The sequence below is a fragment of the Gavialis gangeticus genome, unplaced genomic scaffold (genome assembly GCF_001723915.1).
Source record: "Gavialis gangeticus isolate Ggan-Ray unplaced genomic scaffold, GavGan_comp1, whole genome shotgun sequence".
Classification (NCBI taxonomy): Eukaryota; Metazoa; Chordata; order Crocodylia; family Gavialidae; genus Gavialis; species Gavialis gangeticus.
In genome coordinates, this window is record NW_017729025.1 from 150,424,616 (window position 1) to 150,438,586 (window position 13,971).

The following is a 13,971-nucleotide window of genomic DNA, read 5'->3' on the forward strand; positions in this document are numbered from 1 at the left end:
ATAATGAATGGTATGGTTATATCTTAGTCTATCATTGGGCACTGAACCTACTTATTTAACATTTAATATACAATCTATTTGGAATTGTGACTGTACTGATTAAATAAAACTCAGTCAGATAAGCGTGAAAAAGGGTGGGGAAATAATCATTTTGCTGCATATACATAAAATATCATTCTTTTAAAACTGCACCAGAAAGCCATGGTTGAAATACTGTGCAACAGAAAAGTTATATCTCCTGTTCTATGACTTGGGCCTGATGCTTAGCCAATTTTGCACAAAGTCAGTTAGGAAGAGTAAGGAAAATTCCCCCCACCATCGTCTCATTCCCCTAACCTTGATCTGAATTGCCTATATAAGCTGGGGAAATGGCTGGTCTGCCCTACCTTATACCACTTGCCAAAACATCAATGCATTGACAAGATGAAGAGATGCTTCAGTAGTGTCTTTTCCCTGACCATGTCATTTACACTGGATGGAGCAGGAACTATGTTGATCACACTGGACTACCAAGAGATTCCCCCAGAGCTACTGATACCAAGTCAGAAAGACAAGTGCAAAGTGCTGCACCTGGGCAAAAAGAACCACCAACACTCTTACAGGCTGGGGGATGACCTTCACCGCAGCACAGCAGTGGACAGGGATCTTGGAGTCATAGCTGACTCCAAGATAAGCATGAGTCATCAATGTGATAAAGTGATCAAGAAGGCTAACTGCACTGTATCATGCATTAGCAGATGCATGACACATAGGTCCAGGGAGGTGATGCTTCCCCTCTATGAGGCACTAGTCAGGTGGCAGTTGGAGTACTGCATCTGGTTTTGAGTGCTGCACTTCAACAGGAATGTGGAGAATCTTGAAAGGGGCCAGAGGATGGCCACACGTATGGTCAAAGGCCTGCAAGCAAGGCTCTATGAGGAGAGACTGAGAGACCTACATCTCTTCAGCCTTCACAAGAGAAGGCTGAGAGGTGATCTTGTGGCTGCCTATTAATTCATCAGGGGAGGGCAGCAGGGAATAGGAGACGTTTTATTTATTAGGGTATCCCCTGGAGCAACTAGGAGCAATGGCCACAAATCGATGGAGAGCAGATTTAGGTTGGACATTAGAAAGAACTTCTTCACAGTAAGAGTTGCCAGAATCTGGAATGGGCTTCTAAGGGAGGTGATGCTCTCCCCTACCTTGGGGGTCTTCAAGAGCAGACTGGACAAGCACCTACCTGGGGTCATCTGACCCCAGCACTCTTTCCTGCCCAGGGCAGGGGGTCAGACTCGATGACCTACTGGGGTCCCTTCTGACCCTAACATCTATGAATCTATGAATCAGGTTCAGGTCCAACTTGTTAAAATAATGCAGCACAAAGCAACCCGATTATTCAAGACTGTATACTAGCTGTTTACCATCGGTCCATTTCATTTTGAAAATCTGCAGTCCTGCCATCTTGTTAGTCTCAACAGATCTAACAAACTAGGTACAGTCATGACAGTGTGGTATTTGAATGGGAGGAAATTTCTTAGAAACATGGGAGCTGCAAGAAGTGGTGATACTTCTCTCTGTGCTTCCAGTCAGCAGATACAACACCCTAGGAAAATGTTACTGGATTGTCTTGGATAATGCCTACAATTGAAGTCCTGACCACTCATGGTATGTTGAGTTCCTAATGTATTTGTAAAAGTTTGAATTCTAGCCATGGTACCAACCAAACTGCAACCTACCAACCTGCACTACCCTTTACATGGGCTCTAAGGCATATGGTTGAGCACCCAGAGGTTGCAAGTTTGAAATACTCACAGTGAAGCCCTATCAGATTTCTAACAGATCTGTAAATTCTGGTAAATACCTTGTCACAAGGACACAGAAAAGACTGGAGACAGTATCCATCCTTGCTTTTTCATCTCTTCCAGGAATGTTCTGTTTCACCCCAAAGGGAAATGAAGCAACCTAAATGTATAGTTTTGCAATGTATACATCGTTTTTCCAGACAGGGATTTTGTTTTGTGTTTGCAAAGCACCATGGATATCTGGAGTTCAAAACAGATATTGTTAAGTATATCAGCATATAAAGTCATTTGGAATGAAAGAAACTACTACTATACATATCTGTTAACAGTGTAATTGCAAAAGCAGAACATGACCATTTTGAAATGCATTTTATTTGACAAACATTTAGAGCAGTGTCCTTTAACTAATTTCCACAACTGCACATATTACTGGAAGCAAAAGCAAAGGTGGAGGGAAGAAGACTCATTAGAAGGAGATCAATCACTCACAGCTATATTCTTAACTACTTACAAGGGAGGTATTACAAATAAGTCAACATTTCTCCAGTACTTGGTGTTTATGCTTCTTTCTCCAGGCATTTTATCTTTACACACCCACAGTCATCCACATGAATATATGTGTATTTGATTTTCCTCTTCTCAGAGCAAATCAGTTCCACCTCTACTTCATGGCTCTTTGTTTCATAGCAGCAAGTACATTTGTGAACCATTTTATTCACATCAAAGGAGTACCTGATAAAATAAAACTAAGTGATCAGTCTACTAACTATTGCTTTCCTGCTCTTCATTATCATTAGCTGCTCCCTCCTCCAGCCCCGCAAGATCTGTCAGGTAGGAGAAATTTAGAGTGTCTTCTATTTAAGCATCAGTGGGAAAATCATAGTTACTTCATGCTAACATTTCAGCAAATAAGTAACAATCGAATCAGTATGCTACTAGCCTTGCAGAGCTTGATGGTGCAGCAATAACCGTGTCTGGAACAAAGATATGTCAAGACAGGACAAAAGGGTGGAGAAGCAGTTCCTTACTTACACAGAGTACGTACTGCAGAACCCTTCACAGGAAGGCACTGAAACGGGTCTCGATGATTTACAATTGTTGTGAATAATTGTCTCTGTTTTTGGTGTAGGTTTGCAGTCATGTTTCAAAGGTTTACCTGTGGGGAGGGTTCCTTCTATTAACCTTACTCAGGTAAGAGGTAAAATGTTCTGAAAGAGGTCAGCTATGAAAACATAGTCTATCTAATGAAAACCAGTTGGAGTTCAAGTACTAAAGGAAAGCGTGAAATTCCAATTTGGCACAACACTTCTATATTCTATCTCACTTTAACATGCAGTTAACCAGATACATTAGGTGCTGTTCTGGGCATTTGTGTATAGCTTGCTATTCTAATCTGGGTGCGGGGCAGGAGCACAAGTGTCACGGGCCTACTGAGCATGCTCAGTAGAGCTGCACTTGAGCCAGCTATCCACCATACACTCTCACCCATGTAGATACGTAAAGCCAAAATTGTAGCTCCATCAAACCCCATGACTAAAGGGCATTAGGCACTAGAAGAGGAGGGCTATCCTAATAGCCTTGTGGTTAGGGCACTCACCCTGGGAATAAGAAACACAGGCTCTTCTCCCAAAGGAGTTTTGACCCTACATTTTCTACTTCCTGGTGGTTCAAGCACTGGGTTAGGAAGCAGGCGATATAGGTTTGAATCTTTGCTGGATAAGGGTGTGGGCTAGAACCTGGGTTTCCCATTTCCTGGGTGAGTGCCTTAACTGATAGATATTGGACTAAAAATAAGAAGGTCCTCTTCCTCTTCCATTTTGTTTCTGGCAAGTACATGCACAAGCATTCCCAGCAACTGGGAACTGCCATCTGGGTAATTGCCATTTTAGGTGTATGAAGCAAAGTAGGATATCTACCCTCAGGGCCTAGGCAAACATAATCCTTATTCCAGTTTGGAATGATACTGGGGGTAAACTGGCACAGTGGAAACATATGCTCCTACAGCAATACCAGGGTAGCAAAACAATTAACCCTGTTTCATTGAGGGCTAAATTTGGACTGGTTAATGGTATGGACAAAAGTACACTTAGAGGGGCTTCAAAAAGGGAGGGCCAGCTGTAACTGCTGTGTGTGTATAAGTCTAAATAGTAATACAAATGAAGAAAAAAAATGCTTCAATTCTGTTTCACCCAGGCTCAAAGTTGAGTTGATTTAGCTCATTTGTACCACTACAGGTTTCTACAGTGTAACAGCTATTGCCTGCTCCCAAGCTGCAGATCATGGTCTGCTTTGAAAGCTGCTCCAGCTGCATGGTTTTCCAGGCTCACTTGCATCCCTAATGGAGTGTACACACAGAACAGTTAGGTTGTGACAGCCGATGTAGGCTATAAATTCTGTGTAGGCCCTAGAGAACGGACCACTCTTCTTCCTGTGCAATTTCTAGACCAGGAGTGTCAAAGATACGGTTCATAGGCTGCATGCAGTGTGCAGGGCTGGACCAGCCCTGAGTACTGGCTGATGCAGCCAGATGAGTTTGACACCCCTTTTCAAGTTCACAGGTACTCAACTCCTGGCCTATGGGCCAGACTTTGACACTCCTGATCTAGGAATTGCCAGAGCTGTGTCATTTGGCCCACAGGACTCCCCATGGGTCCAGAAATGTGGGCAGCAGTAAGTACCACCAAATAACATGGCACTGTGCACTGCAGGGTGGCCCGAGGCCATGCAGACATGGCACAGGGCCCAATCCTGGTGTGCGGGTGGCCAATCCTGGCATGCAGAATGAGCCCCAGGGCCTAATCCTGGATTGGTGGGCCTGGTGAGGGTGGTGCAGGGCTCCAGGGCCCAATTCCAGGGCACAGGGACTCAAACCAAGTCTGGCCCATGGACCAACCCCAAGTTACTCATTCACAGCCTGCAGGAGTCAAAACACTGAGCACCACTGTTCTAGATGATGAAGTCTGGAACACATTATTTATCAAATTAAGACTATTCTTTCATTAGGAGCTCCATTTAATCTAAAATTATCTCAGTTCTTTAAAATAAACAGAGAAAAGGAGAACATGAAGGTTTAGCCAATGGCAACACTGGAAGAACCTGGCAGATGTATGCTACAGCCATCAAAGCCTATGGACTTCAATGAAATCTGAGGGCATTCACTAGGTCACAGACATAATGAATGGAGATCCTGACTATGATTAGCTTTCAAATATTTAGATGCAATATACTCACATGTCTTGCAACATCCATCTGGAGTTGTCATAAGAGTCCCCTGTAGTGAAAGCAAACAGTACCACAAATGCTCAGATTCTAAACTTAGATATATCTGTTGCTAACCAAGCTAGAGCTATCATGAGAGACTTCTAACTTGCAAACTGTACAATCAAATCACTGATGTATAATCACAAAGCTGTTTCTGTTCCAGTGATGTAAGATGTTTTCTGAGAAATCTGACAAGGAACAGGGTGAGTTTTCCCCAAAACTAGTATTTCCATCCATGACCTATGTAAGATGGATGAAAATACTATGATCCCAGATTTTATGATCCTCCCCCTGAAATTTTGCCACCGGCTTAAATCATCAACAACAGGAGGGCTAAGCTTTCTGTTTTTGTAAAGTGAAGATGTATTGATATGTGGCCTGATTCAAATTGATTTAAGACAATGGGTATCTTTCCACTAGACTTTTACTTGGTTTTGAGATCAGACACATGAAGCCCAATTTTTTACAAGTACGGAGAACGTGCATCACTTATTGAAGCAATCAAAAGCTGCTTACCTTTGAAAAACCAGTTATGGATACTTACTGTCTTCCTGTTGTCATCAATTTCTGTTTCGTGAGGCACTAATTAGCCAAAAGCATAGTGATTACCAATACTTTGGTGCTTCCCAGGTATGTAACTACAGGTGCTTATTTATGGCTTCTTTCTTACTTGACCACTTTTGCTTTTGGTGGGTTGTGATCACTTAGGTGTGGCGGGAAGTCAATTATGGAGAGTGGCACAGCAACAAAAATGATATTGCCAGATAAATGAAGAAAATCTCACTCCACCATTTCTCCCTCTACCCCCTCACCCTTCAACATCAAGTATTCCCTGTCAACATCTATAAAGTGCACACATAAGTAAATTACTGATAATCAAGGATCCTGGTTTTCTCTGATTTAAAAAAAATCCCCAAATTTGGGTTAAAAAAGTAACCCCAAATCCACATTTTTTCTGTGATTTAAATGAGATACCACTAATTTATCTATCTATCTATCTAGAGAGAGAGAGAGAGGTGTTTCATTTTAATTATAAAAAAACGTTAATTGGGGTTACTTTTTTTTAACTGAAAATTGGGGATTTTTTTTTAAATCAGAGAAAACCAGGATCCCTGCTGATCAGTAATATATATATCATTACTAATCACCAGGGATCCTGGTTTTCTTTGATTTTAAATCCCCAATTTTCAGTTAAAAAAGTAACCTCAAATCCACATTTTTCCAGGATTTAAATAAAACACCACTAATACAGAGAGAGAGATATAGTGGTGTTTCATTTAAATAACAGAAAATTGTGGATTTGGGGTTACTTTTTTTAACCGAGAACTGAGGATTTTTTTAAACAGCATGATGGATAATTTTAAGAATATTCCATCTATGCAATACTCACTGGGATGCAGTCTGTTGGATCAAATTCCACACAAGTTGTTACTGTGCTAGTCAGAACAAACTGGCCTGATAACTCTGTGCACATATGCTGAGTGCAATTATCCTCTGGATGTTTATAAGGCTTCCCAACCTGAATAAGGAGAAGAAAACAAGTTACAACACATGATGAGTTTTTATAACTATTTTAATACTTTTTTTGCTTTTGCTACTATACAACCAACTCCTAAGATACCAGCCTACATACATTCCATTAGATTCCTCTGCACATTCTATCAGTAGTTGCAACCTCAGTTTAAATAAATAAAATCTGACAGCAGAATAGGTATGGTAAAACTTCAGTATTCTATGGTCCAAGTTTTGAAGCAGAACTCTATTGAAATGAACCATGAGCTGTAATTAAAATGTTTACAGTCCACTGTGACATTACAGTTCTTTGTGGAACAGGGAACACGAACCTCAATGGTCACGGTGCCAGATGGAAAAGTTCCCATACAGGCCACCTGCACACACTGGCCACAGCACGCACCTTTTTGCTGCATGTAGCGGAAGCCCTGTTGAAACAAAAACATTGCTACATGGGTTATGGTTTGCCTGCAAAAAGCATGAAGACAAAAGCCATATTGTTCTCTTTAATGTTGGAGGGAGAAAAATCCAACAAACTGATGCTTATATTTCTGTAAAAAGCTCTCGAAATCCACTGATTGATGAAGGCCTGATATTTCAAACCTGATACTTATACCTACTTGGTTATTACATTTGTTTCATTGCCTTACTGAACCCTTGGGGTACTGACTTTACAAGGTTGCCAATACAAGAACATTCTTTTTTTTCTTTTGTTTTTTTTTCTTTTTTTTACTGACAACCAACTTTTTTACTGATGTGTTTTTACTGACATATCTTTTACATAATGTAAATGTAACCCTTCTTGCCAGATCCTGGATAGCAGTAACAAAGGCCAGATTCAAATTTAGGGGTTTAACAACCATAGTAAAAATCTTGTGTTGACAATAAAAGCTTTCAGATTGTCAGTAAAAAAAAAATGTTTGGGTTGGCAACCCTGTTTGATGACAGCAGTGATCTTACATGATGTTACCCCCAACTCCAGAGGCCCACTACTTACCTGTACACTCAGATTCCCCTGACCACACCATGCACCATGCTGCACCCAATTCCAGCCCACTTCTCAGCCTTACTCTCGTCAGCTCTGCTCCTCTTGTCAGCTCCATAATGGACCTCCCCACTGACTTTCTCTCCCCCTTCCTGGCCCCACACCTCTGATATGGCCACACTGCCCCTCACTGTCTTACCTGGGGTTCCATGGCCATGCCTACCTATGACCCAGAAGTGTTATAGAAAGATGAAAGGACATAGCAGCAGCAGCACATGGCTGGGGGCTTGGGTGGGGGGGTGGCAATATTAAACCTTAAGCATTGCCTAAAAACAAATAATCCATTCATTTTTAGAGTATTTACCTTCATCAGGACCTTTATACATGGGCCAATTCAGAATAGTTTTTTTAACATTTTTTACTCAATAGTGATAATAGACAGCTCCAAAGCAACCACACAAACATCTTTAACTCTAATCAGGTTATATTTGTGGTCACACTTTTATCGGCAATTTCTTTGCCCAGAATATCATTCTGGCACTGTTTTTTAAATTTTCAAGAGACAAACAACCACTAACCTGAAGAAGCAAGTTTGTTTATATCTGTAAAGTACCATTTTTATTGATGAGATGGCTCTTTCTCTCACTTACCATGGTTCAGAACCTGAAGTTTAGCTAACAGGATGTCAGAGCATAAGGTAACAGTTAAAGTGACTTACCTGCTGACACTCAGTTTCACATTTCACTGGAACGCACTGAATTTGTTTGATGTGTGTGGCAGGGTCCTGCATTTCAGTACATATACAGTCTTCACAAGAAGTTTTAGGCACCACTGCTCCTGGCTTAAAATGAGAGAATAGGGGAGGGAAAAATAGAGTGAGAGACTTTAGTACCCTGTAATACACATATATTACTCTGTAATACAAATAAATTATTGTTCTTGGCATTTATTTTTGGCAGTAGTTCCTGAAACCAACACTTCTCAATCTCTAGTTAACTTACTATGGGTGCGCCTACATGAGATGTTACTGCATCATAGCTTATTGCTATGGCGCTGTAGCGTTGCCAGACATAAACCATGAGGGTGATGCTACTGCACAGTAGTATAGCTTGTTGCTACTGCACAGTGGCATCTAGAAATAACTGTGTGGTGATGGGACTGTGCAGTAACACCGGTTAAGCAAGTATTAAGCGACAACACAGTAACAACTGTGCAGTTTGCCTCATGTGTAGACATCCCCTAAAAGTATTTAAAAAATAGTATTGCACTAATTTGCCACACAGTGGATGCATCTGCATGAGATGCTTTACTGCACAGTAGAGCTAATCACCGTGCAGTAAGTATCTGCATCTACATGTGCAGATGCTTATTGAACAGTTATTGGATCTAATTGTGAATAAATTTGCTACCTGCAAATGCAAGTAGCAAATTTACTCAAGATTAGTAACTGCGCAGTAGCGCATGTGTAGACCCCTGAACAGGAGCAAATGTGCGCCCAGTCAGCTGGGCAGCAGGGGGCACCAGGGGGTGAGAGATTGCTCTCTGCCCCAGGGAGCTGCATGCTTCAGGGACAATATTCCTCTGTCCCAGCACTAGGGATTTCCCAGCTCCTGATTTGTGATCACAGGGCTGGTGCTGGGAGATTCTTGCAGCTCCAGCTCTGTGGTTGTGGGGTCAGTGCTGGGAGATCCTTATCTCCTGGTCTGAGCAAAGCATAGAGCTGGTGCTAAAAGATAAAGATCTCCCAACCTGGGTCCTGTGACTATGGGGCTTGAGCTGGGAGATAAGGATCTCCTAGCATTAGTTCTGCAACCATGGAGGTGGTGCTGGGAAATAAAGATCTCCCAGGCCCTACTCCATGATCATGGAGCAGGAGATGGAAGGTCCCTGCTGTCAGGGGATGGGAAGCCTGCTCCCTACTGAGTTCCATGATTGTGGAGCTGGGCAGTCAACAGACTTTCCACCCTGCCCCCTGATCACAGAGCAGGGGCCGAGAACTGTCCCAATCAGGGGCAGGTCCCAGCCCTGTGCCCTGATTGGCTAATTGAGGCACAGGGCTTGGAAAGAGCTGCAGGGGTAGTTCCCAGACCCCTGCCTCATCCACCAGAGGGGCAGCTAGCAGCAAGCCCCTATCTGGGAGGAGAAATCTGCCCTCGCTGGGTGGGGGCTTGCTGCTAGCTACCCCACCAGCAGATCAGGGCAGGGGGATGGGACCTGCTTATCCCCTGCAGATTTTTCCAAGTCTGATGCCCCTGATTGGGGAGCCAGGGCCAGGATCTCCCTGATGCCAGGGAATGAGGATGGTTTCCCTGCCCTTGCAGAAGGCAGCCCCGCAAGATCAGAGATCAATGTCCCAGCAACTGCCAGGAGACAGCTGTCTCTTGGCCCAGTGCTCCCTGCTAGCCCCTGGGCTAGCATCCAGATAAGGGGAGCCTTGAACTCCCCCTGGCTGCTGCAAGGGACTGGTGTAGGGCCAGTGGAGGTGGAAGCAGATTGCTGCCATGAGTAGCAAATCTGCTTCTAAGACACTGAAGGTGTAGACACCTGCCCAGGAGCCTTTACTCACGAGTAGATTACTCGTGAGTAAATTGCTCCTGGATCAAATGCACATGTAGACACACCCTGTGTTAAGTAAGCCCTGTGTAATATTACTTCATAATTTCAGAACTTTCCTATTCTAATGTCTTCAACTGTCTGAACCATTAGCCATGCGCAAAACTTCTAATGATATTTAATTTTTTTTGTACATACTCTTTTTACATCAACATTTTTACTTAGACCTGAATACAAGTGGATGGTTCATGTATATTGGAATCTATTGGCTTCCTGGGTTGATTATTAAATAATTTCTGAAAGAAAAACGGCGCATGAACTTTTAGAGAAAAAAATCATGTCATTTTCATGATGTTTTTATGTTCTTTGAAATTACTTCTTGAAGGGAATTTTGGTATTACAAATTAATAGTATATTAAAGTTACAACACACCAGCATATTGACAGAAATAACTTAAATTCAACTCCTACCTTAAATTCAACTCCTTCATGAACACAAACACCTTTTGGTACTGTAAGAAAGATAAAACAAAAGAGAGGCTTTGGAAACAATATTATCAGGTTCTGTATTAGTTTTGCATTCCTCAAAAGAGGTAGAAAAGACCTAAAGGAAGCCCTTTTACCCAGCACTGGAACTATAGAAAGACTGTGGTTTTTTTTAGTGTTAAAGTGATATTGTTGCTGTGATGGTCCAGGAAGTATGTGAAAAATATACTTGTGGGTAATATCTTTTATTGGACCAACTGCATAGTTCGAGTAGACAGACAAACATTTGGGGATCTGTGATCGCCAAAAGCTTGTCTGTTTTGCTACTTCTGATCCTGAAACTCACATTTATTGTTTATTTTGATTTTGTGTGTGAAGTGCAAGTTATACCCATCAGTATTTTCTATTTAACAAACAATTTTTCTCCCTGTATATTTAAATCAGATTAGCAGAGTTTTCCTTCTTTGCTTTATTGTTATGGATCACCATCACTGATTAAAGAGCAAACTGGTTTATAGTTCATGAAGATGATGCCTGGTATTGACCAGGGACAGATCCAGGGGGGGATGCACTGGTACACTTGCATCCCCCTTGGATTCCTGGCACACCCAGAGTTTAAAATCAACTGCCTGCTGGTGGTAGCAGCTTTTCTAGTCAGGCAGTGCTGACAGAGTCAATTGACATCATGGCTCATTATAATCTACCTGATCCCTTCTCAATTCTTCATTCCACAAATGTTAACAACTCTCTCTTCTTTTTAATGGTCATGATTTTCCACCAATCAAACAATCCTTTGTTCTGCAATTCTGCTGTTAGCTGCTCCTGGTAATAAAACTCCTATTTCACAACCCCGAAGATTATTTTTAACTCATTCCAATGAAGTTATATTTTTTTGCTTCAATTAAACTGAATAATAGAGCCCTTGGACCCTAGCATATTTGTAAAACTTCTACTTTAGTTTTAACTGGAGAAAAAATGTGTATTATTTTATGTGTTATAATGCAGCTGACCATCTGCACCCCCCTTTTCAAAATTCTAGATCTGCCCACAGAATTGGCATATACTTTGAGAGTAAGTCCTACCTAATAAAAAGTCAACAGAAATAGCAATTTGCTTTGCACTGGGAAGATAAAACAATATTAAGTATTAAAAATCCATGGGATTTATACCATATATTGGGTGCGGCTACATGCCACCGTATGGTGACATTGTTATTGCGCTGTGCTTTAGTATTCCTTTAAGCATGGCACAGTACAGGTAGTTTCTGTGCTGTGCACATGGTGCACAGTTAGATTTCACTGTTACAGCACGTTATATAACCAGGGAGTGCACCACTACATGTAGTCCTACATAATCACTACATCAGTGTAGTGCGCCATGTGGCAATGTAGCAAAACACTACATCATCATTGGGTGACATGTAGATGCATCCATTATTATACAACTACATATGGGTGTAGATATGTCTTGGGACTAAACTGTAAATAAAGTCCCATTTCAAATAATGAAAACCAACATACTATAAGGAATCATGGTACTTACTGCAAGAAAATATAGGACAACAGCCAGAAATCTCTACTACTGGCTGAAAGCCTGCGTCACATTCCTTTTTGATGACAGAACAGGACTTCACATCACATTCTGGAAACAGGAGATGGAAAAAAAGTGTCAAAAAGCCTTTTTATCCCAGTGATTTTACCTGAGTACCAAGACTTGCACACCCTAATTATCTCCCAATAATTTCCTTACATTGGCTCAAAGTCTTATAGGCTGCATTTACTGGTCCATTCATTTACAGAGTATGAACAGAAAGGGGACTGGCAGTGCAAACTTCCCTTCAGTGCTCTATAAATACACCTTATTTATAACATTGATGGGACTCATCCCTAGAAATGAAAGAAACATTCAGTATTCAGACTTGTTCTATATTCTGCCTCGTATCTGAGATTACCAACTAAAATATAATTTAATGCCAGTGATTTGCAAAAAAGAAACTATGCAGAGGGGGAAAGTGATGGGCCACATATCATACAGACAGACATTCCCAAAGCTAAAACTAGAACTCAGGTCTCTCTATTCTGTCCTGTGCCAGATGCACTAAATCCCTCCCCATTTGTGCAGAAACATGGCTTGGACTGCATGAAGAGGTAATAAAAACACACACAAGGAGAAGCTGTGTCTTTCTCTCTAGAATGCCTTGAGAAGAGCAATTTACACTGCTCACATTATAAACCAGTGGTTTCACCAGAGGATACCTGGGGCCGGGAATAGGTATATTTGCTCTTCATGATGGAAAGGTTTAATTTCTGAGGCTGTTATCTGAAGGGTTTCAGTCTTTGTGTCTGGCCCAAACTGCCCTTTTCACTTCTCCTGCAGGACCTCAAGGTGGGTAGGTGACAGCCAGTGCCTCAAAAAGGGAACTGCAAAGCTGCTCCTGCCAGCCCCAGCCCCAGCCTGCTCCCCCAGCCCCTCCTGACCCTCGCTCGCTTCCTCAGCCCCCCCATGGATGCCCCACTAGCCCCAGCTCCCACCCCTTTAAAGAAAAGCCCCAGTGCTCACCAGGTGCTGCTGGGTGGGGGGTGATCCCCACTGCCCCATGCTGTGTGGGGGGCTCTGCATGAGCCCCTGGACCCCCTCTACTCCCCCAGCCCTGCCATGGCTGCCCCACCCAGGCCAGCTCCAGACCTTTAAGGTAAAAAAACCCAAGAAAAGTCCTGAGATTTACCAGCTTCTGTGGTAACCTTGGGGCTTTGGGGGGCTCATGGAACAGCCCCCCATGCAGCAGGGGGGAAGTGAGGATCACCCCCTGCCAGCAGGAACGGTGAGTCTGGGGGGTTTTCAGGGGGTTTTCTTCTTAAAGGGGCAGAGCCGCTGGGGTGCAGGGGAAGTGGGGGGGGTCAGGGGGCTGGTGCAGGGCCCCCATGCAGCATGGAGCAGTGGGGGCAACAGGGATTGCTGCCCGCCTGGCAGCACCCGCTGAGTCGGGGGGGGGGGGTTAACAAGTGCCGGGAGCTGGGGCAGGCAGGGCAGCCAGTGCCCAGCTGGGAGAGCTGGTGGGGGATGGGCCTGGCCTGCCTAAGTTGGAGATTTGGCAGCAGCCGAATCTCTGAAACAGATTTGGCTGAATCAATTCGGGACAGTGATTTGAATTACTGAATTGAATCACTGTCCCCCGAATGGGCTGAATCCAAGGCTAATACAAGCTGCTTCACACAGGCCTAGTTTCTAGACTACAGTTTATCAAATGGCCTGGTGCTTCTTTAAATTATAGCCGATATATGCCAACTATGCCAACATATGCAAACATATATGTCTAAAGTATGGCACACAGATTCATCCCCCTCCACATAGTTTCATAGTTTCATAGTTTTTAGGGTCGGAAGGGACCTGAGCA

General features: G+C 42.9%; 1 protein-coding gene across 1 annotated transcript in view; it reads right to left on the bottom strand.

Annotated features, from left to right (window-relative positions):
- Positions 1-2,135: 2,135 nt before the first annotated feature.
- LOC109299193 (mucin-5B-like) overlaps positions 2,136-13,971 on the bottom strand; it is a 103,255-nt gene continuing 91,419 nt past the window's right edge. The window contains exons 42-49 of the mRNA XM_019519765.1: positions 12,120-12,218; positions 10,563-10,603; positions 8,258-8,380; positions 6,887-6,982; positions 6,433-6,561; positions 5,013-5,052; positions 2,814-2,937; positions 2,136-2,513 (exon numbers count right to left, since the gene is read on the bottom strand). Coding sequence (XP_019375310.1) covers positions 2,339-2,513; positions 2,814-2,937; positions 5,013-5,052; positions 6,433-6,561; positions 6,887-6,982; positions 8,258-8,380; positions 10,563-10,603; positions 12,120-12,218 — 827 coding nt within the window. The 3' untranslated portion in view covers positions 2,136-2,338. The remainder of the gene's footprint in view (positions 2,514-2,813; positions 2,938-5,012; positions 5,053-6,432; positions 6,562-6,886; positions 6,983-8,257; positions 8,381-10,562; positions 10,604-12,119; positions 12,219-13,971) is intronic.